Below are 25,743 nucleotides of genomic sequence, written 5' to 3' on the forward strand. Positions count from 1 at the left end.
AGGCAGACTGGCCAATTACCTACCTAAGGGATCACAGGAAGTCAGGCTCACCCCTTGGAAGGCAAGTTCAGGTTGAGCCATGCTAAAGAGATAGATGGAATAATTAATTATCCCTAGAGTAGATCATACACTTTTCCTTCCCAGAATTCCTGTCCCCAGCACAGTCCCTGCAAGCAGCCATGAATTTCTTTCTTTCTTTCTTTCTTTCTTTCTTTCTTTCTTTCTTTCTTTCTTTCTTTCTTTCTTTCTTTCTTTCTTTCTTTCTTCTCTGTCTGTCTGTCTGTCTGTCTGTCTGTCTGTCTGTCTGTCTGTCTCTTTCAGATACTGGCTGAACCTAAGTATACTTTTGCTGGTCCCTTTGAGTTTCCTTGATCTTTCTCTGAGGCCCATTTCCAGGCTATGTGGCTGTTTGTGTGCCCTGTGACTGACCCCAGTGCTGGCTTCTTTTCCATCATTTCCCCATTCTCTCGGTAGCTGCTGAGAGTTATAGTTTGTCTGCTCTGGGGTTTTTCTTTTAAAGTTTAGCAAAAATGTCCTCTTTGAGTAAATTTTGACTTTGCTTGACCAAAAAGAAAAAAAGTGCAATTCTCACTACAATAGAGAAAGTTCATATGCAGCGTCTGAAATGGAATAAACTGACACCTTTTTAAAATGTGGAGCTCCATAGCACAGGGGAGTTGTTAATGAACTGAGAGGGGAGGCTCAGGAATAATGGGGCAAATGCAGCTGTCATTAATGTTTAAAACCTGCATTTGGTTTTTAAAACTGTAAGCTATTATTTTGATAAAATCACAGCGAAAATAAAATCACCCATTCGTAACTCAATGTGATTTTTATGACACTTAGAGTTATTAAAAGGAGAAGCACGAATAAAAGTGCTCATACAGAGGCATTATAGAGTTAAATGTCAGATGACAAAATGACAGCAATCATGGCTGTCATCTTTTGAATACATAACCTAGCATCATCTCACTTAATGTCCATCTTCATCCTCAACAGGGATGCTGCAATTATTAAGTACATCGTACAGATGAGAGGGCGAAAAATGAAATAGTTGGAAAGTGGAAGGATGAACCCGAGACTACGGTCAGAGTATAGGTGCATTCTTCCACCACCCTGCACATGGACAGACAAAAGCCATTCTTAGTCTTAGACATTGCCCTTTGCAGGGAATGGTGGTGAACATGGAGATTCATGTTCCGCTTAAGCAACTGAGAAATGGGAAAAGGAGGATGGCTCTAATTAAGGAGGGACATAAACGCAGAAGAATAGAGAAGGATAAAATAAAACTGAGGATGTAAGGAATCATGTTATCAACTATCTGCCTAAAACAACATATAATGCATATAAGTCTGATTATAAATATACATGTATAGTTTAAATGAAAGTTCCCCACTTTGGCTGGTATTACTTCCCCCAAGATCTAAAGACCATATAACAAAATCACTAGCACCAGAATAAAAACTACTCTTTTGAGTTGTTAGTAAGGTTGTCCAAGAGACTCCCAAAGCATTGTAGTTTATTGTTATTGCTCTTGTTTACCCAACAGAGGTGGAAGGTAAGTCGCTTTTGGTGCTGACACCACGCATTTCAGATGCAGATCCTGGAGGAGTCTGAGCTGGAATTGATTTGAAAGCCATGTAAGCTTAAAAAGGAGGGAAACAACCAAGCTCTACACAGCTGTGAAGCCTATGAACCATAGCAGTGACCAGCATGGCACAATAACCCTAACGGTGAAGTAGTGGCACACATATCTGGGTGGTAACCAGCAGCTCTCTAGTTGGACTTAAGACCTGCTCAACAAGAGGGAAATCATGCCTGGTACTGGAAACCTAGTCAACTAACTAGGGCTAGTGAAGTCATTCATCTTAGAGAGGAGCCTATAACCATCCTTTGGCTAAGTCAGCATAATCCCTAGCTATTAAAAACTTGTTTGTATACCCACAGATAAACATAGTCCTCACCCTTCATCAATGGAAATGTCTCTTTCCAACACACAGAGACCAAAATAACGAACACAGCCAATCAAAGTGCACAGTTGTAGAGCCCAGTCCCAACAGATACATCTATAAAACAACTGCTTCTAAGGCTCAGGGATCACAGCACAAGAGGAGGCAGAAAGTTTGTAATAACTGGAGGATCAAGAAGTTGACAGTGAGATTGTGTCTCCTAGGACTGTCAAAAGCTACATTCAAAAAAGTCTCACCAATGTGACACCTACGCTTGAGTCGAACAAAGACAGCAACAACATGTATGCTAAAGTGCATAGCAGAGAGCCCAAGAGGCTTCACCCCTACACAAAGAACTAGAGACAACTAAGGACTGCTGAGAGCAGGAGGAGTAGTTGGTCCCAGGCAAGAACACGTCAAATGATTATCCACTACGAAAGCCCTATCAGTACATACCTACCAGTAACATTATACAGACTGGGCAGGTTATGCTGATGTATTTAGGAATACGTATGTATATACAAATACATATATGTATTCAACAACAATTAATGAAAAAATGCTATGAATTTTAGAGAGACCATAGAGGGGTATATGACAGGATTTGGAGAAAGGGAAGGGAAGGGAAGGGAGAAATGATATAATTATACTATAATCTCAAAAAATAATTGAAATCAAATAAATTAACAACCAAACAACAACAAAATGAGTGGGTCACAGAACAAGACAAAAAGGAATATGGGAAAGCAGGGAGGAGGAGTTGATGATGGGGCAGGAATGAGATAAGAGTGTTTAGGGATGAGAACAATCAGAATTCATTATGTGCATGTACAAAACTGCCCAGGGACAAATGTAAACAATGAAAAATGGAAAATCAGAATTTATTTACTACTCATAATCCTTGCCCCACGTCTTTCACTCCTAAGAGATCTGGGGCCACAGAACGTCAGAGACAAATTAGAGAGCCTTGGATGTTCCCCTTCTTCATAGATGAGGTCCTGCGAGAGAGACTTCAAGTTTCCCCCATACTTCAAAGAAAATTTAAGTCCCGTGTAATTTGCTATTTGATAAGGCACTGGCTTAAATTTAAAAAAGAAATATTGAAATATTGAAGGTTCTTTTTATACTCATTTCCTACACATTTTCAGTGAGGTTATTTTTAGGTTTGTCGGCACACAACTTAAAACGCTGCCCTGAATCTCCGTGCACGGCAGTGACACTCCATACTTGCCAGTGACTCTTCCTGTCTGTTGTGTTTGATGGCCACCCTAGGCCCATGAAATGAGCGCAGTCGGTGTCATTCCTTATTTCATAAGTAGGGACACTCAGCACCCGGAAAGCACAATGGTTTCCTGTGGCTCACACAGGTGCTAAGTGACAGAGCTCTGAGCACAACTCGCTTTACACAGCATCCATTGTCCTTCACTCAGCAACTAGTGATGTCGCATCTAAGCAAAAAGACCACTTCTTCCAGGTCTTTTCCAAATGCATCAGCTTCTAGAACAGGATTAAGTATGGGCTTTTTGACAGGGAAATAAACTTTTTATTGGTTCCTCTAATGTTGGTAAGTTAATAGATTGAAAAAAATCTCGCACAAAATGAAATTTGACAACATCTTCCTTGGAATCAGTCATCTGCTACTCTAACACAGTACTTGAGGTAATTCAGTTACACAGAGAAAAGAATTATCTTTGCTCACAGTTTTGGATGTTTCAGTTCATGATTGATTGATCCCAGAGTATTGGATCAGTATTGGGGAGGCTGGAGTGCATGGTATAGCAAAACCACTTACATCAAGAGGCAGGAAGCAGAGAGACAAACAGCAGGGTGACAGAGTCTCACCATCTCCAGCTCCAGTGACCCAAGGACTGTTCCCTGGGGCTCATCATTCAAAGTTTCCATTATTTCCTAATTGTGATGGCCTGAGGATCAATCCTTGAACACACGGGCATTTTGGGGCCATTTAACATTCAAACTGTAGCAACCCCGAATTCTTTCTTTCTTTCTTTCTTTCTTTCTTTCTTTCTTTCTTTCTTTCTTTCTTTCTTTCTTTCTTTCTTAAAGATTTCTGCCTTCTCCCCACCACCACCTCCCATTTCCCTCCCCCTCCTCCATCAAGTCCCCCTCCCTCATCATCCCTAAGAGTAATCCGGGTTCCCTGCCCTGTGGGAAGTTCAAGGACCACCCACCTCCATCCAGGTCTAGTAAGGTGAGCATCTGCAAACCAACCACAGCTCCCCTTCCCACACCTCCTCTCACTTCCCCTATTTCTCCCCAACCCACCCTCCATCCACTTCTCAGAAATGGTAAGGCCTCCCATGGGGAGTCAACAAAGATTAGCATATTAAGTTGAAGCCAGACCAAGCCCCTCCCCCACTGCATCAAAGCTGAGCATGGCATCCCACCATAGGGAATGGCCTCCACAAAGCCAGCTCATGCACCAGGGATGGATCCTGGCCCCACTGCTAGGGCCCTCTCAAACAGGCCAAGCTACACAATTGTTGACCACATGCAAGAGGGTCTAGTTCGGTCCCATGTAAGCTTTTAGCTCTTTGTCTTGAGTCTGTGAATTCCCATGAGGTTGGGTCAGCTGTCTTGGGGGATTTCTTCATCATGATCTTGACCCCCTTTACTCCTATAATCCCTCCTCCCTCTCTTTGATTGGACCCCTGGAGCCTGGCCTTGTGCTTGACTGTGGATCTCTGCATCTGCTTCCATCAGTTTCTAGATGAAGGTCCAAGGGCATCTGTTCAACTATGTTCATAGCAGCATTATTTATAATAGCCAGAACCTGGAAACAATCTAGATGCCCTTCAACTAAAGAATGGATAAAGAAAATGTGGTACATTTACACAATGGGGTATTATTCAGCTGGAAAAAAAAAAACCAATGACATTATGAAATTTGCAGGCAAATGTATGGAACTAGAAAAAAAAATCATCCTGAGTGAGGTAACCCAGACTCAGAAAGACAAACACGGTATGTACTCACTCATAAATGAATACTAGATGCAAAGCAAAGGATAACCAGACTATAACCCACAGCTTCAGAGAAGCTAGGTAACAAGGAGGCTCCTAAGAGTGATGCATAAATTGCCCTGGGAAGGGGAAATAGTTACAATCTCCTGGTTAAACTGGGTGTGTGTGTGGGGGGGCGGTAGAAGGGAGGGGATGGGGGATGAGCACATCAGGGAACTGGATGGTCAAGTTGGGGGAGGGATGAGTGGGAAAGCAATGAAAGAGATATTTTGATAGAGCAAGCCATTATGGGGTTAGGGAGAAACCTGGTGCTAGGGAAACTCCCAGGAAGCCACAGGGATGACCCCAGCTAAGACTCCTAGCAATGGTGGAGAGGGTGCCTGAACTGGCCTTGCACTGTAATCAGATTGGTGACTACCCTAATTGTCATCATAGAACCTTCATCCAGCAACCCCTAATTCTTATAGTTCTTATACTTATACAAGATAAAACAAGTTATAGCTTAGATCTAAGCACCACCACAGAAACCTTAATAACCAAACAAAACACCAACATAAAGACAGTGCAAATCTTTGGACAGCCGGAGTATAGCGTTCTGCGCTGCTCACTTCGACTTGCCCCGTCTATAACTCACTTTTTCATCATTCTCCTGAGCAGGAAATTCATTTATTATTGTTTATTATTGCAGTCGGTAAATATGTCAAAAATCAGTGATTTAAAACAAGCATTTTATTTGGCTTAAGGGTTCTTAGGTCCAGAACTCGGAAAAGCTGAAACTGAGTGGTTGGTGCCTGGATAGCAGCAGCTGGGATCATTGGAGCCGACAATTCCTCTTGCAGAACGACTTCTGTACACATGCATCTTCTGCCTGGGTGTTTCTTCCCCTTTCTCTTCCCATGACACATCAGCCTCTCTACCTGATTTGCTTTCTTTTAGTATTATATTTTCAGTGTCACCTACACTTCCAATATGGCCCCATGCCAGAGGAAGGTACAGAAGCTCCTAGGTGAAGTGGTGGGTGCATCCATAATTGACAAAGCATCTCACAATCCAGTAAGTAAAATGTCATTGTGGGTGAAGAAATAAACCCTACTGTTCTTTCAGTGCTGGGGATGGGCAAGCACTCTATCATTGAGCTATATTCCTAGTCCATTAGAGAAGAGACAAGGTCACATTGTGAAAGAGAACATGTCCTAGAAGGTGTGGTTCTAGCTATCTTAGGGAAATGTGTGATTATAACTGCTGTATTTAATGCAGATGCCCTTTACTTTCTCACTAAATACAGACTGCACAGCAGTAATCGTTACCAATATAGTTATAATCCAAAGGCTGAGTTTATAGCAAAGTCTGAATTCCAAGAAATCACCAATTATGTAACTCACATTCTTATTATTTTGAACTAAAAAACACTGCGTGAGAGACTTATTACTGCTTCCGGTATTTAGTTTACCTGTCCTTTCTGACCACAAGGGAGATCTGCATGTCTCATGTCTTTCACATTAAGAGGGACATGTTGCCCACTCATGACCATGCGGAGACGAGTGATGAGTTATTTTCAAACTAAGGTGGGTTGAGGTTATCATGCGTCTCCTTCCTCTCCCTTCCCAATGTCCTGGAAGCCATATGTGAGGATAGTGGCATGTCATAATGGTCATACATTCAACAACACCAGTCATGGAAAGACTATACTAACTAGAATTTCTACCAACTCAGTAGAGTCTGTGTCATGAATGAGGTGGTTAATCTTCATCGTTGGTAGTTTAAATGTAACTGATCCCCATAATTCTATAGGGAGTGACACTATGAGGAAGTGTGACCTTCTTGCAGGGAAGTATGGTCTTGTTGGAGGAAGTGTGTCACTGTGAGGATGGGCTTTGAGGTTTCCTATGCTCAGGATACCACCCAGTGTGTCAGTTGACTTCCTGTGGCCTGCAAGATGTAGGACTCTCAGCTCCAGCATATCTGCCTGCACTCCTCCATGTTCCCCGTCAGGGTCTGAACCTCTGAAACTGTAAGCGAGTCACCCTCAATTAAATGTGCTCTTGTAAGAGTTGCTGTGACCATGGCGTCTCTTCACAGCAATAAAATCCCTAACTAAGACAACTTTCAACTTGACTGGATGTAGAGTACCCAGGAGAAACATCTCTGAGAGCTTCTATGTGGATATTTCTAGAGGAATAACTCACTCCAAAGTCAGGAGCTATCACCCCATGGACAGAGGCTCTGGACTAGGGGATCCAAGCACTAGCAGTCCATCCATTTTTCTCTTTCTCTTTCTAGTGAACACACTATGGACAGGTGCCTCACAATCCCCTTCCACGATGGTCTGCACTCTTAGACCACAAGCCAAAGTAACCTCCCCTTCCTGTAATTGGTTTTGCTAAGCATTCTGGCACACTGAGAAAAGTAACTAATACAGTGAATGAGAAGGAAACATTTATATATTAAACTGATGGGATATGAGGGCTAAATTTGTTATTGAAGAATAATTTAATTTACCATGACAATAATTTTTATCATTCATATATATTCTGGCTGGAAGTTCGAGAACTCCATTGCAGGTCAGCATAAGGAACACTGTTTTAAACTTGTACTAGAAGATTTCCTGAGGTCGAGGCAGGGCAGCAGAATAAGTAGCGAATTAGATGGAGAATACGCAAAAGAAACAGCTGACAGTATCACCTTTCCCCTCTTGACAAATTTAAAATAACAGCGTTCTAACCTAATGAGTACTTTCAGAATGAAGTCACTCTTCTAACTTCGAAGTCTCGGGCACCTGTTTTCAGTTATCATTGTGATGCCGTGGTCAGACTTGGAAATTAAGGCAATTTATTTCCAGACATTCGTACTTTCTTTGTTATGAAATGTTAGAGATGGCAAGATGGGGATAATTAGTAAAGGCTAAGGAACTTGCTCATGTCTCATGAATAAATGTTGAAATAATTTTTTGAGTGCACTGATTTAAGTCAAATCACAGGCTGCATTTCAGCAGTGGGAAATATGAACCTCAGTTGAATTAGTTTATTTCTGAGATGTCTTGCCTTCCTCATTTAAAAGGAATCTCTTTATTAAGCTTTATAAAAAATTGATTTGGCCCACACTTAAGAGCTACCTGACACTTTCATGATTAGCAATTACCCATTGCTATAGGGTCTCTGATTAAAAATTTCCATGATTCAACACCAGACAGTTGCAGGTGGGCGAGCAAGTTATTAACTAAATTCAAAGTGCCCCCAGAGGACCAGATTGAAAACTGGTTGGTCTGGTGATTTCTGTCATGTGAATGACTGAATTATGTGGTTCCCTAGCAAACAAACTGATTTTCTCAGAGAGTAGCACACACACAAATCAATGAGATTCGGAGTGATGCAGCTAACACACACACACACACACACACACACACACACTCCTCAAATAGCCACCTTGCTGAGACTGTTCCTCACTTTCCTTGCATGATGTTTTTGGGACTTTGAGTGTTTTTAATTTCCCTTTAATATGGTGCCAGCTTTGAGTCTGTATTAATAGATTTATATCACCCTGGCCAAGAGGCTCTTAGCTTTGTCATATCTTTCTGTCCTCTTCTAGATTTTCTTAAGAAGTAGTTGAGGTCATCATTGTTGATCAAAATACAGATGCCAGGAAATGAGAAGGAGATTGAATCAGGATCCAGTGAAATCTCAACAGATCGGAACAAATTCTCCCAAGATGGAAAATTCAAGTCATTTTAAGTCCCTTGTTTTAAGACAAACATATCAATCCCCCAGAGTGGACTGTGTCTTAGCAAATGTGAAAGGACTTAGAAGGTCACTGTAGGTTCAACATTAGTCAATAGTAAGCATTATGACTTCCACGGAAGGCTACAATGATCCTAGTATGTATTAAGAGAAGAGTTTTGAAAATTTGGGAAATTATGGGCAGCAGCAGTCGTCTGCTTTTATTTAAGTGTGTCTAGGCAATTCAACAGATTCTGAGAGGCATGCCTGGAAATACCGGGGAAATAGGCCCCCAGGTCAGTTAGGACACCTGTCAGGAGTTAAGAATGTTTGTTCTAGGAAGGTCCAGGGTGCATATCAATTTTCAAAAGCTGAAAGGGTGTTCAGGTAGAATATGAAATCATTGGCCCCAGAAAGTGGAACCTAGACAGTGGGTAAGGATTACAAGGTGGCTTTGTGCTTATTTTGGTTGTGAGTCTAGCTAGTCTTTAATGGCTGAGCCATCTATCCAGCCTGTGTGTGGTTATTTTATGGAAGATATTTTCTTCTGTCTATTTGTGTGTCTTTTCTCTTAATTTTTTCTTTTTTATTTCTATGCTTTTGCTTTGTGAATTTATTTATTTCGTTTAATTAATTATTTTCATCAGGCAGTGGTGATGCATGCATGCCTTTATTTCCAGCACTTGGGAGGAAGAGGCAGGTAGGTTTCTGAGTTTAAGGCCAGCCTGATCTACAGATAGAGTTCTAGAACAGCCCAAGCTACACAAAGAAACTTGTCTGGAAAAGCCAAAAAAATGAATCAATTTCAATTTTTCTCATTTTTGTTAGTTCTTTGAGAATTTTGTTCAGTATAATTTGACTAACATCACTTCCTTTCCCCATTCCACTCAGATCCACTTCTCTTTCCTACCTTCCCAGCTTAGCAACTTTTTACCCATCTGTCTGTCTGAAACATTGCAGTTGGTGCTGTCCATGTACACTTGGGCGTGGGCCTTCCATTGGAGTGTGGTCAGTCCGCGAGGAGCTATACCCTTAAAGAAGCTGATTCATCCTCTTCCAGCAGCTAACAATCATCAATAGCTCCTTAGATGGAGTGGGGGATGGCTTCATGCCCACCTCCCCTTTCCATGTTTATTGGGACTTTGTCATCTGAGCTTGTGTAGGCCTTGTGCATACTTTCATAATTGCTGTGAATTCATATGTGAAACTGCCATGTTCTGTTCAGAAAATAGTTTTCTTTTGTAGTTACCCACTACCTCTGGCTCTTATTCTCCTTGTGTTCCCTCTTCTACAATGATCCCTGAGCCTTGGGAGGAGCAAGCATAATATAGATGTCCTGTTTAGGGCTGACATGCCACAGTTCTTGTTCTTTGCATTGTGACATATTGTAGGTCTCTGTGTTAATCTCCATTTATTGCAAAAAGGAGCTTCTGTGATGAGGGTTGAGAGGTTCCTTCATCTACAGGCACAATAATAAGTCATTGAGAGTCGGTTTAATACGATCCTTGTTTAACAGAAGTACTTGCAGTAGGTTCTCCCCTACGGCTTTGATCTGTCTGGCTACAAAGAGTTTTGGCCCTGATATTGGAGCCAGATGTGTTTCAGCTTGTGGAGTCAACCTTAGATCCGACCACAGACAGTTTGGTTGGGGTCATGACATTTGTACAACTATTGCACCAGTGCTCATGTCGGCTAGGCAATATTTTATCTTCCAGGCTTCACCTCTGGTTAAGACTTACGATTACTTGTCTTCTCTTTAAGCAGGCATAGCACCTTCCAGCACCATGAAGGCTAGCTGGTAGCAATGAAACTTCCAGGTGAGTACAGCTTGATTTATTTTTGTTCCATGACTCAAGCATAGAGTGTCTTCAGCTATAGGCCTTATTCCCTAGTTCTGAAGGTGAAGGTTGAGCATTGGTAACGGTATGGAATGTTTGAGGGGCTCTATGAGACTTCATTGGCTAACAACTCCAAAAGAAAAAAAAAACATTCTTGGCACTCAACTTTTTTACCTGTTAGCCTGTTGTGTCTAGTAGGGCCATTGTCACTGCATTATAAGGTAACTCCATTTAAAGAGTTTTTATATGTGTTTATGTGTGTATTTTAGGAAGCTTCTATTGAAGCAGGCTTTCTTACCAGCTAGTCTTAAGCTTGACCATTTTAGCAAATGATGAAGTCAAGACTAGCTATAAGATGTCTTACTGGATATGGGCCCATAGGGCCTTGGAAATTTAAGAGACGAGTTTGCAAAATAGTGGTCTATAGGTTTATAGTCAAATTTTTTTCTCCCAATACCTTAGTTTCATGATCATGTTGTGTAAGAAACATAGATGGACATGTGAATCTTTCTGCAAATAGATTTATTGTTTGCCTCAATTTGCAAAGTAGTCTCAATTTCTCTGTTTAACTGACTGTGAGCAAGTACAGGTTCTATCATTCTGATTTTAATTACTATCATTAATTCTCAGATCACACATTTCTTATCACAGAGTTGATATGTTGGTATATGATGTTCTCTGTGTGTGTATGTGTGTGTAAGAGACAAACTATGTCAACTTTTCTAAACATACTGTCCACATGTTACTATCAGGTTGTAACCTACTCTAAGTGACTACATGTGTAAAAGAGGTTGTCAGGTTGTGCCGTGCTTCGTTTTCCAAAGAGTATTTAACTCCATTTTGAATGCAAATGAAGAGACAGGATGACTCGACACATAGTTGTGCATATACCCTACACCACCTGTCCATCACCACCCCTGAGTCATGGGCTGGAAGTAAACATAAATAATTCCTAACAGGTGTCACCCTATAAATTTACCAAAGTTAATTGGGATCATATGAACTTATGAACATATTAAAATCATATCAGAAAACTGAGGCCTGAGAACTTACCAAACACACCACACCCTGACACCCTCACCTATAAAGAGAAGACACTTCACACTGGGGTGTTGATGGCTTCCACTAACATGTTATATGACCAGCCGGTGTGTGTTTGACTGTCCGTGGAGCTCAACTCAGTTCTGTTCTCACTGCTTATGGGGCCCACTCAGCTGACTCCCATATGCCTTATTATCCATCTAAATTCAGCCATTCAGGTCTCTGCAGCTTGACTTAACCCTGGTGATTAAAATCTTTGACTCTGTGATTCGGCTCTGTGGCTGAGTCTCCACCAGCTCTTTTCCTACTCTGTATGCCTTGATCTGCTGTGGCCTTTAAAACCGGTTTGTAGCTCTTCTGTAACCTGTAACACCTGTGTGTGAAAGATTTTTACTTATTCATTTTTGAGACAGGATCTTACTATGTACTCCAGCTTGGTCTCAAATGTGCATTCCTCTGCCTCAGTGAACCGAGCCCTGAGATTGCCGGCAGGTAACACTACTTCCAGCTAATTTTCAACATAAACTTTTTTAAAATTGAAGATTCCACAAAATAGGGATTTTCTTGAAAAGCTGGCCAAACTGTCAATCACAGCCTTCTGATTTGGGAGGTAGTAGCAGAGGAAGTGGATTGCTGCTTCTTTGCTGACAGCGTGCGTTTTCTGTTCAACAGCTTCCATCCCTGTTCTGTCCACTAAAGAAGCAGTTATTTCCAAACACCATGATAATGATATTTTTACTTTTTTGTGTATGTGTGTGTGTGTGTGCGCCTGCCATGAGGCCAAAACACAACTGTAGGAGTTGGTTCTTTCTCCTTCCAGTAGAGTGAAGGAGCAAGGCGTCAGGTTTGACTGCATGTACCTTCCCTTGCTGTACCACCTCACGAGTCCGCAAAAATTATTTTTTAGTAGAGGGAACACCATTCCCATTCACCCACCACACCAAATAAAATCTCACACTGAATTCCAATTTATAAAGCTCAGTTGAACAGTTATTTTATTTGAATAAGTGAATGACCTTTATCTCATCATGTAAAGTTTCCCCTTGGAGGAGAGACCCATGTCCAGGCTCTGCTAACCTCGGTTTGAGATGCTATTCTAGAAGACAAGGTCCTAGCATGTAAATGGTAGCTCTTCTAAGCCTGTTTCAGTGCCAGTTAGAGGAGACTCTGCATTCATCAGTGGGAACAAAAACATGCAAAGGAAGGATTGTGAACTGGTGAGACTATCTGGGGTTCTGTCCTGGCTTTGGCTTCAACCAGTTGGAGAAGCTTCAGAGTTTTAAGGAATGAAAGCCTTAAAGAGCAAAGGGGAGGAGGCTGAGAGACCTCCTGCTCCACAGTACTCACACTCACAGAACGCAGACAGGAACATTAGTGGCGCTTGTTTAAAGAAACAACAGCTATTCCAACTGGTTAAAAGTAGCATCAAACCCAGAGCAACCTCAGGTCAGTCTTCCTCATGCTCCTTTCCCCCCAGATAGACAATTCTGTGGGTTTATTTCCTCACAGCTGGCTTTGATTGTTTTGCTCTGCTTCCATTTTCTGATGGGTTTTCTCATGTGGATTTTCTGAGAAGTCCTTACAACTAACATCCATTAAGAAATTCTTTAATACCTGGAGATGGGTCGCTCTTCTCTTTCAGGGAATGGAAAATTGTTTTGTCTTACCTATTTTCTCTCAGGCAATATATTTTTTTAATTGCTAAACGAGACATATTTGCCATAGAGAAGATGGAAAATACAACCTTTTCAATACAGATAATGGCAAGCCAATTAGATAAACTCCAGAAGTGGGGCTGTTATTCAGACACGAATATCATTGTCTAGTCGCTGTTTTCTTATTTCTGGACCTGGTTTTATCCCCTTATCGTCTCCCGAACCCACAAACTTGCATGTACATGGAAATGGCAGGGATTCAATTCCACTCACTTTAAAATATTCCCTTGATTGGGATTCCACAGCATCCAGTCCTTTTACAGACAGAGAACATGGTCACAAAGATGCCATGGGTTAAAGCAGCTTAGGAACAATAGATGGGAACTCTGAAGACAAAACAAAAACCTTTACAAGGAACCACAAATTCAAGCCTATCTTTTCCATCCAAAATATTATTTTAGGAATATTTAGTAGTGGGATAGACTTTTATATACTTGTTCATGTTACCAGCGAGGACCATTCAGTTATCTTCAGCTGAATACTGAATAAAATTCATTCCATTTGCAGCAGTGACTCCAGTGAGAAATTACTTTCTAGTTAGGGTTTTGAATCTTAACAAAGAAATTATTTTAGGAACGTTGTTTTTCTGAAATCCATATGCTGAGGGGTCCATCAATACAAGCTGGATCTTCGTTTTCCTTAGCTGGAAGTTAACACTTTCCCTCTGCTCGTTTCCAGCAGAACTTATCTTTCCCTTGGCTTTTTCCTTAAAACTAAAAGGAGATTCAGGATCTCAATCTCCTCACCACATCAGAGGTTCTTTCTTGGTAACTTTACCATGCAGCTGTGGAATCAGGTCTCCTTCCTAAGGTATTTCTTTGTTCAACTTGAATTCTCTCTGTGAGAGGGCCTGCACATTCCTCTGTGTGTGTGTGTGTGTGTTGTGCTGTGTTTTGTATGTAATTGTACATGTGTGTGCAGATATCTATTTTGGAGTGTGTGTGTTGAAGTCAGAGGACAACTTTCTCAGAAAGAGTCATTTCTCACATAATATCTGTCTTCCTTTTTGAGACGATCTTTCATTGACCTGGGGTTCACCATCAGACCAGGCTGGCTTCCAGCAAACTCAGAAATCACTGTGTACCTACCTCTCCAGTACTCAGAGTATAACTAGGACTTACCACTTTTAGCTGTTTTTCCCACATGGGTTGCTTGTCCTTCTCAAATGCGACTCCCTGTCTTACTGTTCACTGTCCAACCAACCATAGCAGTGTCCAGTGGAATTCATGCCACCAGTTTTATTTCATAAGTTTATCTATGCACCATAGATTTCAGTATCATTTGAGGATGATTGAAAAATAGATGAGTGAAAAATGAAACGATACTGGCATCTTCAATAATAAATAACCATAGGAAAGGCTAGTTTAGTCTTTCAAATGTGGATGTGACTGGATTGTTCTTATTTAACTTCTGCACCTCTGGTTACATGGTTTGCCTTGTTGTTATCTCTTCTGCAGGTCCCCAGTCATCTTCCCTGGGACCCTACATTTTGCCATTTTCTAAGTCTCATTCTTACTCATCTTCTCTGGTATATTACTAAAATTTCTCAGGCAATTTTAACTACCATTCTCATGGCATCTAATTCTACCTACCAATAAGCAGGTGACTCCCAGGGGATGCCTCAACTTTGACCTCTCTCCTACATCTTCTGACCATTTGTTCATGTTGCATCTCTACTCGCATACTTGATAGATGTTAACATGCTTAGTATAAACTCACATTGCCTACCCATTGCCATTAACCTGCTCCTGGCCCCGTCTTTGTCAGCTTAGTACTATTTCCACTCTGTAACAAAGCAGGTCACCATCTTTGGAGTCTCATTGCGTTCTCTATCTCTCCTTATCTAACCCATCAACAAAGGCATTGGAAAATTTGAAGACTCCTTCCGTAGAATATGCCTAAGTTTGATTTGTTTCTCACCAGCATTCCCACTTCTAGGAACTAAAGCTACCTGCCTTTCTCCTCCTAAAGCACTGCAATCAGTTTGCCTTGCTCTTCTATTCTTCTGTGCCACTTGGTCACTCCCCTCACCCCCAGGCTGAGACACCCATGGACTTCCAGAGTTTCTGACCTTACTGGTTAGCACTGGCCAAGATCTTGCCCCCTTTCTCCTATCTTATCACATCTCACATTTCTTCTTTCTTTGGCTCATTGCTTTGCAGCCTTCCTACCATTCCTAGAGCACACCTTGCTATTTCTAAAACACACTATTTCCCTCTGACTCTATTTTAAATGTAACTTTACCATGATACCTAGCCTAGCCCTAGATGCTTTTTATAGGTAGGAGCACCCCTCCCATGGTGTGCTTCCTTCCTCCTGCTCTACTCGATTCATCCTTATAATACTTGGTCTTTTTTTTCCCCCACCAGTCATGGAGTTTTATGCTTTTCCCTTTCATCCTCATTAGTACTCAAGCTTTGTGGGAGGAGGGCTTTATTGTATCCACTGTTGTATCTTGGGACCCGAACAGTGCCCAGCACCTAAGTAGGGTTCAGTAAATCGGTGCTTCTTTAGCAAGTCATCCAGATAAAGGAGTTACATGGAGAGTTTAATAAGCATACACAAAATGCTCACTTTTAGAGCATGTAATAGGGGCATTTTTAGGTGTATGAAGACATTTCTTTTTGTGTTTTGGGGACAGACACGGAGAGAACTTGTAAAGGCAAGACAGGAGAAATTTGCTCTACATTCACTTACGCTTTCTCTTGGGAAATCCTAAAAGTTTACTAGCTCATCTCTGAAAGTCTGTTTTGTGATTTAGAAGGGTGATGCATGTGGCTCAAGCTTACTAATGCACCCCTGTAGCCCCAGCATGTGGGAAGCTGAGGCAGAAGGGTAGTTTGAGGCTATGCTGGGTCACACAGTGAGTTTGAGGCTAGTTTAAGCTCTGTGTTATACACCCTTAGATTCCTCCCAGTAAAACTTGCAGCTGCTGAGAGCTGTCTGGATTTTCTTACAGCATCCCCAGAGTGTTCCTGCCCCTTCTCTATGAAGGATAACAGCAAGAATAGTAGCTATCGTTTGAAAATGTGCTCACGTCTAAGGAAATAACCAGTCTCACTCACTGGCAGCTTTCCCCTGCCTCTTTGGAGCTGTAGTAAATACTTTTCCCCAGCTCCCCACAAATAGTTAATTATAGTATCAATAGCAGTGCACTGAGGCAGGAAGCCAGGCACATCTGCAATGCCCAGAGGAGAGACTGGAAGTCGCTCCCTGTTGCAAAATAAAACCAGTGGATTTAGGCAGAAGAGCCTTTCCCACCAATGTGGGCACATATGTAGGCACCTAACTTTGATTCCCCCCACCCTCCCATCATGTTCATCTCTGGATGCTGCCAAGTCACCCTGAAAATACGTCACTTATAAACACCTGCTGGACTCTTGACACCGTGTCGAGGAAATGGATTTGGCTGCCAGATGGGAGGCAAAACCAGGAGCTGCTCCGCTTGAATCTCACAGCTTCAGCATCTGGGCTCAAAATGTGGTCAAGGTCATTAGCCACGGATTCAGGCTTTTCCCCTGAGTTTACAGTGAGCTTTGGAGGAGACTGGTAGGGCGAGGTGAGGAGCTGAGACGAATAGGGACAGCTTGATTCTGGAAGGCATGCTACCTCTGAGCAAAAGAGACCTTCCTTTGTGAGCTCATCAGCCTTAGATCATTTTAAGGGCATTACTAGCCTCCCTTGACCTATCCCATGTGAAAATGAGATGGAGGGAACTGGGCCAGAATAGGAAATCATAGACTGCGCTGGATCTGAACATGTTTCCTAAAGGGCAGGTGGGTGTTGGCTGTGTTTCTGAACGCCAGACTTATTTGCACAACATTTTTTTCTGAGTCCAGTGTGAGCTTCTTCCCCTTTCAGAAGACAATTTGAGCTCATTGGGCACACCAGCTCTGGTGGGTACTGTGGTGCATTCCCAGGTCACGTTGCAGAGCCATTCACATCCCCAGTTGCTGAGGATGGTCCCACTTTGCCTTTGACTCTACATTGCCTTTGGCAGCAGGATGTGAGTCTCTAAGATACTTTAAGGAATATCAATCATTTGGTCAACACCGAAGCACACAAGCCTGCTTCCTTATCACAAGATAAGATCCTCTGAAAGGACATCACTGCCTTCAAATCTGTAGGATTGACGGAGGTAGCCTGTTACTAGCACATTCCAAGGTCAGTGTCTCCCTCTGTTGACCCCTACCCGCCCCATTCCCCAAGAAAACTGCACATGACTCTACTTCTCAGAACATGTTTCTAGGAAATCCAAGTGACGATACCATCTTTGTTTACTTTTTCATCGAGAAATCACACCTCAGGGATTGAATTCTAAAACATGTAAAGTGGAAATTATGCATGGTTAAAATTAACTTTGAAAATTCCTTGGGGGAAGTTAGACATAAATATTGAGACAATATTCTACAAGTGTGGAAGTTTGGAACCTGGTCATGTCCCATTGCTCCCATAGCAGATGAAGTCAGTTTGTATTCAGGAAATATTTTGTATCTAAAGTATTATCTTCAAATGCTGTAATCTCTCTTCCAGAAACAGTGAGAGTCACTCAGAACTGAGGCCAGCTTCACGCTTAGCTATTTCATTGTTCAGTTCCTGGCCATGGTAGGGCACAGAATAACGCAGCAGCGGAGTGAGCCAAGAACCCACCCTTATCAGTTCCTTCTTCCTTTCCCCATTCCTACATAGCTCAGTGTATTCATTTAACCTAAATTATATAAGACTATTGTATATATTAATATTTTAATGATATTGCAGTTCCTAAACATTTTTTTGAGCAGAATCTCAAGACAGGAAACCTCACCATTTTAGAAGCAAGACTAAGAGGGAAAATAGTCTATTTGTAAAATCATTCTTTTAAAGAGACTCTATACTATACTGTACTGTTCTGTACTATACTGTACTATACTTAATGTTAAGCCTGAGAGACTATCACTCATTCTATGTAATGGTAAGTAGAGAGACCTCGAATTTTGTTAGCCATCCCCTGGAAGAAAGTTGGAAAGGAGACTTTCTTTGGTGGTATTGTTCCTGTTTGAATTGAAATGAGATGGTGTTTCCTCCTTTCTCCCATTTTTAATTCAAGTAATAAAATTTTTCATCAATATAATTCCAAGGAATGATTGTGGCTGGACCACAGTACCTTTAATGACTTGTCCTTATTTTAAAAACTGATGATAAATTCAATGTCTTTGAAAAGAATTGGGCTAATAGTTTAGCAGTTGTGACAAAATTTTATGTAACTGCTGTGGGAAGGAGGCACATGAATGTCTTGGCTTGCTTTAAATAATGAGGTTCCAACATGTTTTGTTCAGAAGGTGTGTGAACTATGGCTGAATTGCTATATCATGGCTCTGTTATTTTCATGGGCTCCTTCATAGCTCACTTTACTTTTCTGATCTGAGTCTACACATAGCTGAGTAAGATGTTCACTAATTATGGTTAAATCACTGCATTCAATTTATCACCAGTACATTAGTGTGTCAAGTCAGGAAAAAAGTTGCAGCAATTACAAGGTATTCTCAATTTTTGTCAGTCACCCAAGTGTCAATTGCGACTATAAACCCATCTTTAAAAACAATATCAATTATTCTATTGTTTAAATCACATGAACAAAGAAAGTCTGGTCTTCTCATTAGCTCAGACTTTTACAAGCAAGTCACATGAATCATGGCTGGCTTATTTCAAAGAACAGGCATACTCTCTCTTGCTTCGGAGATAAGACTGTGAATGTTTGAAGTGATTCTATCATCAATAGAAACAAACTTTTATGCATTATTAGGATACCAGAATAAAGTCACAAACATGTTCAAAAACAGATCGTAAAAAAAAGAAGGCTCAGATCATGTGACTGTATGCTAGCCATATGGAAGAGGAAGAATCTAGGAAATTGCCCTATCCATTTCTCGGGACATGAGAAACAAGGGATGTTTTTAATGGACTGGCAGACTGTCCTCTCCTCCCTTCTCTTTTCTCCTCCCTACCTCCTTCCCTCCCTCTCTCTATTTTTCTCTCTCCTTTTCTGAAGATCCAATCCAAGGCTTCATATATTGGGCTAAATGTTCTAATGCTGTGCTTCATTTCTAGTCCTTTCTAGAAGTTTCTGAAGTATGAAACTAAAACAGGTCTAAAAATGAGTTTTGGGGAATAATAGTATGATCTAGTAGATTGCTTAGAAAATAAAATGAACATTGTAATCTTAAGCCAAATATAACTTCTTTCAATACATAAAGCACAGATTGTTTCTTTATCAAACCACTTGACTTCCATTCAATATAAGTGTCTTTTGCTCATAAAGGAGTGTGAGTTCCCCATGCATTTCAGTTATATTTTTCTTTAAAAATCTATGTACAAGCTAGATAGGGAGAGCTGTGAAACAAGCATCATCTTAAAGAAATCGATTATCCAATAGTTCAAGGTCTTGCAGAATTTATGTGACTTTGAAACGTTAACTGGGGACCACAATTAGGTTTGACTTTGAGATTTACTGACGCTGCTCTAAACAAGTTAGACAAATCTCAGGAAGGTTTTAAAATGGCAGAGAACAGTTCATTAGTGTTTTTTCTTTTGAACATGGTATTGAAAATGCATTTTCATTGTTTCATCTCAGAGTTTGATTTATCACATCTTCAAATCCCGTTCACTACCTAAACTTTCCATATGCGTATGTCCATGGTTGTGCCATGATTATCAATATGCTTAGGAAGACACTATACAATATTTAGAAAATAAATTTAGAAAATAAAAATGGTTCATCATGTGAGTTGTTAGGGGTAAGCTTGAAAGAAATAAAATAACAACTGTCCTCCTTTACCCCCTGATTATGAATGCACCAAAAGACACACTAGGTAGAGAACTATACTTCTGTTACCTAGATATATATTTTAGAATAATGATAAAAAACAAGCAGGGAAGGACAACACTATTTCATGATTTAAAACGAAGTTGATTCTCATTCATTTATTCAACCATGACTTATAGAAGGTCTACTGTATATTCAGATACACACTACATAAAGACATCAAAGAGACAAACAACACACAAGTTTAGTCATGATACTCAATAGCATGTCAATAATTTGACAAAGGAAAAAACTAGAAGAGAGAATAATTTTGAAGTTATATACATGTTTGCATATTGATGGTGTATTAAAGGTGGCATGGTAGAGCCCCTTCCTAGCATTTTTATCTAGTTTTCACTCACATTAAGTGGAGGGGCATTGTTGAAATTTCTATTCTACAGACAAACCAAGCACAGAGAGACCTGCTGCACTCATCCATCTCTATCCTTGTCAGCGCTTTGTCCTTCCCATGTAGGTTTTGGGACGGTAATGGATCCTGGCTTCTGAGGCCAAACAGCTGCCTAGCTGAATGCAGCCCCAAGAGCTCATAGTAACTCCGCCTATCTTTTGCTTGCTTGCAGTCCCTTGGGCTTTATGCTACCTTTTACAGGTCATAGACAGGGAGTAAAGGGACCCTGAAGGATAAAGGTGACATGCACAGACGGAATTGGTTGGTATAGGATGGGACTTCTTAACTTTTTCAACTCATGATCATTTGTAGTCAAGATTTCTTTTTACACAAGTCTGAGTATCAAGAAACATAAAATAGCTACACAAACCAAATACTTAATGATAACAAATCATAAAGACATTTATTTTAAGATAGTTTTTCTGGTACACCTATAATTTTAGCATTTAGTAAACATGAGGGCAAATTTGCATATTGAGCATGGATATTTGCATACTTGGATATGTTTGTTTCTGCTTAAAGTATTAAATCTTGGCTAAATATTTGATTAAGCATTTTAAATGTTTCTCAGAGTTGATAGGTGCTTTTATTTTATAATTGGCCTCTTTTCGTAAACACGTAGTACAAAATAGTGTTTCAATCTATTAGAGAAATTGTTGGAAATTCTGCCTCAGCCAAAACTCATTCAATATTTTTTTTGAAAGTCAAGTCATCAGCTCAAACAGCAATTTTTGAAATCAAATATTATAATACAATGCAATCTAATGCTATACTAATTTGATACATGCTGAGGAATGCTGGTAGGAAAATATTGAAAGTCTTTGATTTCCATTATTAAACCATTGTATTTCCGTATGAAAAGAAAATTTTGTGTATAGCCAAACACTGCATTTCATAAGAGGAAATGTGCTTGAATTTGAGCTGAGGTGTGGTGGTCTGAATGGAGCTGGACTCCACAATCTGCTTGTGTATGCTTAGTAACCCTGTCTTAGTTAGGGTTATTATTGCTGGATAAAACACCATGATCAAAACAACTCAGGGAGCAAAGGGTTTATTTCACTAGAACTTCCAGTGAAGTTAGGAAGTCAGGAAAACAAATCAAACTGGGAAGGAACCTGGAGACAGGAGCTGAGGCAGCCCCATCTTATGGAGTCATATTATCAGTTGAGGTTCCCTCCTCTCTGATAACTCTAGCTTGCGTCAGCTGGTATAAAACTAGCTCACACAAATTCTGAAGCTGACATACCTCCAAGCCACACATCCTTGCATTACTCCCAAACTATACATGCACACATTTTTGTTTAAGGTTTATAAAGCCTCAGCGTGCATTTTCACATTGCGGCTTTTGCAATGCTCACTGATGATTTTTGTTTAAGAATAGTGTCCGACAATCCTGACCTCTGCAGATGCCTAACATTGTGTGACCATAAGAGCATCACACAGAAAAGATCTGAGCCTTAATGTAACGTTTTGAAATGAAGCAGTTATAAGAAGACTTTTGTTTTTTTAAAAAAACAAAGACAAACTTTTTTTTTTTACATTAAAGACTTATAAGAACCTCATGCTCTATTTATTTTCCTAAAATGGATTCATGATTGACAACATTCAGGTTATTTCATCTTGACTAGTTTCCCTGATGACTTCTGTGGGCTTTTATGGGTAGGGTAGATGTTTACTTCTACTAGGTGCCGGTAGTTGGCTTCTAGGACACTTAAAATGCATGACGAAAGGGAGAAGATGCCCCTGCTAGTGATCATGGGCAATGTTTTAAGAAGAAAGAAAAATAAATAGAATTATCAAGATGTGAACTCCTTCTTTATTATCAACCCATCTCATTATCTTCCCTCTTGTAAACATCACATGGCACCAAGAATCACCGTGCTAGAGAACATTTCAAATGAAATAATCTCAGCTTAGTGGCCTCACATAATCTCCCTGATCCAAACAATGGCCTTGCAGGCATCTTGCTCTTCAGTTCTGCTTTCAGCCAGCCTGGACTTAAAAGCCTCTTTCTGTTTTGGCTCATTCCTTTTATGTGTTTTTGAGTATGTAGGAGGCAATGCTTTTGAACTACTGGAGGAGAGAAACTAACAGGGCTTCTGTATCTTTATATAAGTGAAAGGAAACTGATTGGCCATCATAGGCAAGACTGGGCACAGTTGACATGAGGGAAAACCTGTTTCATAGTGTATCTGGGTGATCTTTGCCCAGTGGTACTCACATTGGATTAAAAAATGATATCAATAAGATCCCTTCCAACATGCCCAAAGGTGTTCCTGGGCTGTTAGTTACTAAAGCCAAGGACAAAGCTATGAAAGAGAGCTCTTCCCTTGAGTCATGGTGGTGAGGTACACAAGAGACTCGGCATTAGAGACTTAGTTATTATTGCAAAGGCAATGAATGATAAAATGGCTTCTCCGAATCAAAATTTCCCTCAGGCCACATGGAAAGACCTGTGTTAAGGAGTAAAACAAAATTACCTGTGGCTTATTATCTGGTGACTTGCTTGGGAGCCTTTACTTTCTAATTAAAGCCTCAATTAAAACTGATGAAATGTTGATCAGTTTCAGAAGAATAAATTCCCAGGTCTACTTACTAAAAAGGGGTCTTTACCAATCCCTAACTCAAACATCTTACCCACTAACTGTCTATGCCTTAAGAGTCATAAGGAAGAGGTTGCACTACCTTCAAAGCAGAGACTGAAACTTGACCTTAGTGGTACTCTGCCCTTAAGAACTCGCCTAAGAGAAACTGGGATATCTCCAATGGGCTGAGTGTATAGGTACACGAGGTAGTTGGAGATTCGAGGAGGAAGAAGGCCATGATGGCTAAAGTTCCTATTCTGAAGAGAAGAAGTACGAACATTGGAGAGAACCCCTCTAGGCTAAGATCTTACATGTGGTTGGGAAAACAAATTTTACCAGTCTGAGGGAGTTGAAAATAAGATCTAGAGTCCAAGAGTGAATAAAAATCAGAGGTAAAAGATGGAGATCGTAAACATTAAAAAGACAGCTGAATTCTCTTTGTAGCAGATGGAGATTCATAACTGTCATAATGTAGAGAATGACTGATCACGGGGTGCCTACCTTGTGGACATACCTGCTGTACAACCCCTGAACTCAAGACTCAGAGAACATCAGGAAAGAAGGGGGCAGGAAGATTATATGAGTCAAAGGACCAGGGAATCTTCTGTGAGACTGTATCTCCTAGAAATTACATGGAAAATGTACCCATAAAACCATAACAACATGGTTGCCTAAGCAAGACCTGAACAAAGCACCAATTGCCATCCAAACATGGAGGAGGTTCATGGTGTTGAACATCTAGACATAGACCTACAGGCAACTTAGGACTATTGAAGGAGAGAGAACAAATTTCCCCCAGGAATTCATAATGGGTTATCTAATACCAAGAGGTCATTCATAAAATTTTATATATATATATATATATATATATATATATATATGTATACACACACACACACACACACATATATATATATATATATGAAACACTAAGTGGACTCACCAGATTGTATTTATATTTAAGTGTTTTTTTATAAAAATATAGCTATAATTAAAAAAGAGAGGTTATGAATTTGAGAAGGAGCCAAGGGGAGGGAATAGATTGAAGGCAGGAAAGGGAAGGGGGAAATGTTACAACTATATTTTAATTAAAATATTACTAAATTAAAAAAGAAGACAGATGAGGAGTGAGGAACAGATGGGCCAGCAGAAGAAGATACAAGGGAAGAAAGCCGACTGAGGTCCTCAGCCACAGCCATGCATGGATGCTGAGACACCTAGGGCCTGTGGAGAGATGAGCGTCATCTACTGGTCTGAATACTGTTCTTTTCATAATAGGAAAACAGAAACCTTTTCAAAGCACAAACTTGCCACCAGAAACCTTCCATAAGCAACTCAGTAAACCACTGTGTGTCTTTCCATCACCACAGGCCAAAACATGGTTCTAGGCAATCTGCAATCACCATGTAAAAATAAGAAAATAAGAAGAAAAGGGAACGAAGCACCTGAGTGCCCTCCCCATTCCTATCCTTAGGAATAACCTAGGGTTATTTATTGTGCACTAAATACGAGCAGTGAATCCATGGTGTCTTCCAACGATCCATTGCTTCTATCAAAACAGACAAAGTTCCAGCATTTCAACATCCCCTACCTGCCCTCTGTATCTCTGTATTCACCAGATGAGTTCTGGTGTGGCAGTAGAGATCAAGACGTAGGTTTTTGGGCAAAACTCACCCTGGGGTCTCTCTCCAGCTGCTGCTTGTGGTGTAGGCTGCGTCTTCTTTTGGCCTTTGCAAGGCCATTGTGATAAAAGTGATACAGGCCTTCTGCAAAAGGGAGCTGTGGAAAGCCAAGCAGACAGGAGGGTAGTTAGTTTCTGGACTGGCACCAGGATATGTACATGAAGCAGGAACTGTGTGAGAACACAGTTTAGATCTCCTGTTAGACCCCAAACCTCCGTGCTCTTGCTTTCCTCACTGCATATCTGGTACCTATTTCTTCCTCTTTCTTCAAATGTTTTTTGTTCTTCCAAGTTGTAGCTTTTACATGCCATCTTTACACTTACACACACACTAAATTCTCCAACCTCTTTCTTATACAGCACGTACTACCCAGATACCCCAGGGCTGTGCTGTGACTAAGTACTCTTACAGATCAATTACCTAATCTCTCTTGGGGTTTCCCTGTGTCCCTTTGGTACCTCTCATCTGGTTGGGAACAGTGTGATCCCTTAAATTGGACAAGTGCCTGCTGGGTGCCAGGCCAGGCTCCACACTGCTTTCTTACATTCAAGGGCACCTGGAATCAAGTATGAGTGCCAAGACCAGAGAAGAAGACATAGCAAGGAGAGCTTGTATTTCTCTAAGAGTTACAGAAGATCTAGCATGTATTGCCATTTGGTCTATGGCCCCAGGCAACTTGAGGGAAGGGCCCTGATTTCAAAGCTTGAGCCCTTGAACGTTGCCCATGTTTGGTATCATCTAACAGGAGGTTCTTGGGCAAGTTACCTCCTTCTAGGACCCTCTCTCTTTCTCCTTTACATATAGGTCTACATATATATATAATCTCCAAGGTTTTCAAATCTCTATTACTCTTTCACATGCCTTCATAGTGATGAAAATATGTTGCTTGCAGTACTTATTCTGAACAGTTAATTTAACCAAATACTTCACAATTAAGAAAATAATGGGCATATGTCCATTTTTATTGGGGAGAAGACACATGGTTTGCATGA

The 25,743-nt window shown here is 40.7% G+C and overlaps 1 protein-coding gene across 1 annotated transcript in view; it reads right to left on the bottom strand.

The window, feature by feature from the left end:
* The window catches only part of Pcsk2 (proprotein convertase subtilisin/kexin type 2), a 227,131-nt gene that overhangs the window by 170,976 nt on the left and 30,412 nt on the right, over positions 1 to 25,743 (bottom strand). Inside the window, exon 2 of the mRNA XM_057781757.1 lies at positions 24,744 to 24,848. Coding sequence (XP_057637740.1) covers positions 24,744 to 24,848 — 105 coding nt within the window. The remainder of the gene's footprint in view (positions 1 to 24,743; positions 24,849 to 25,743) is intronic.

The sequence above is a fragment of the Chionomys nivalis genome, chromosome 9 (assembly GCF_950005125.1).
Source record: "Chionomys nivalis chromosome 9, mChiNiv1.1, whole genome shotgun sequence".
Taxonomy (NCBI): domain Eukaryota; kingdom Metazoa; phylum Chordata; class Mammalia; order Rodentia; family Cricetidae; genus Chionomys; species Chionomys nivalis.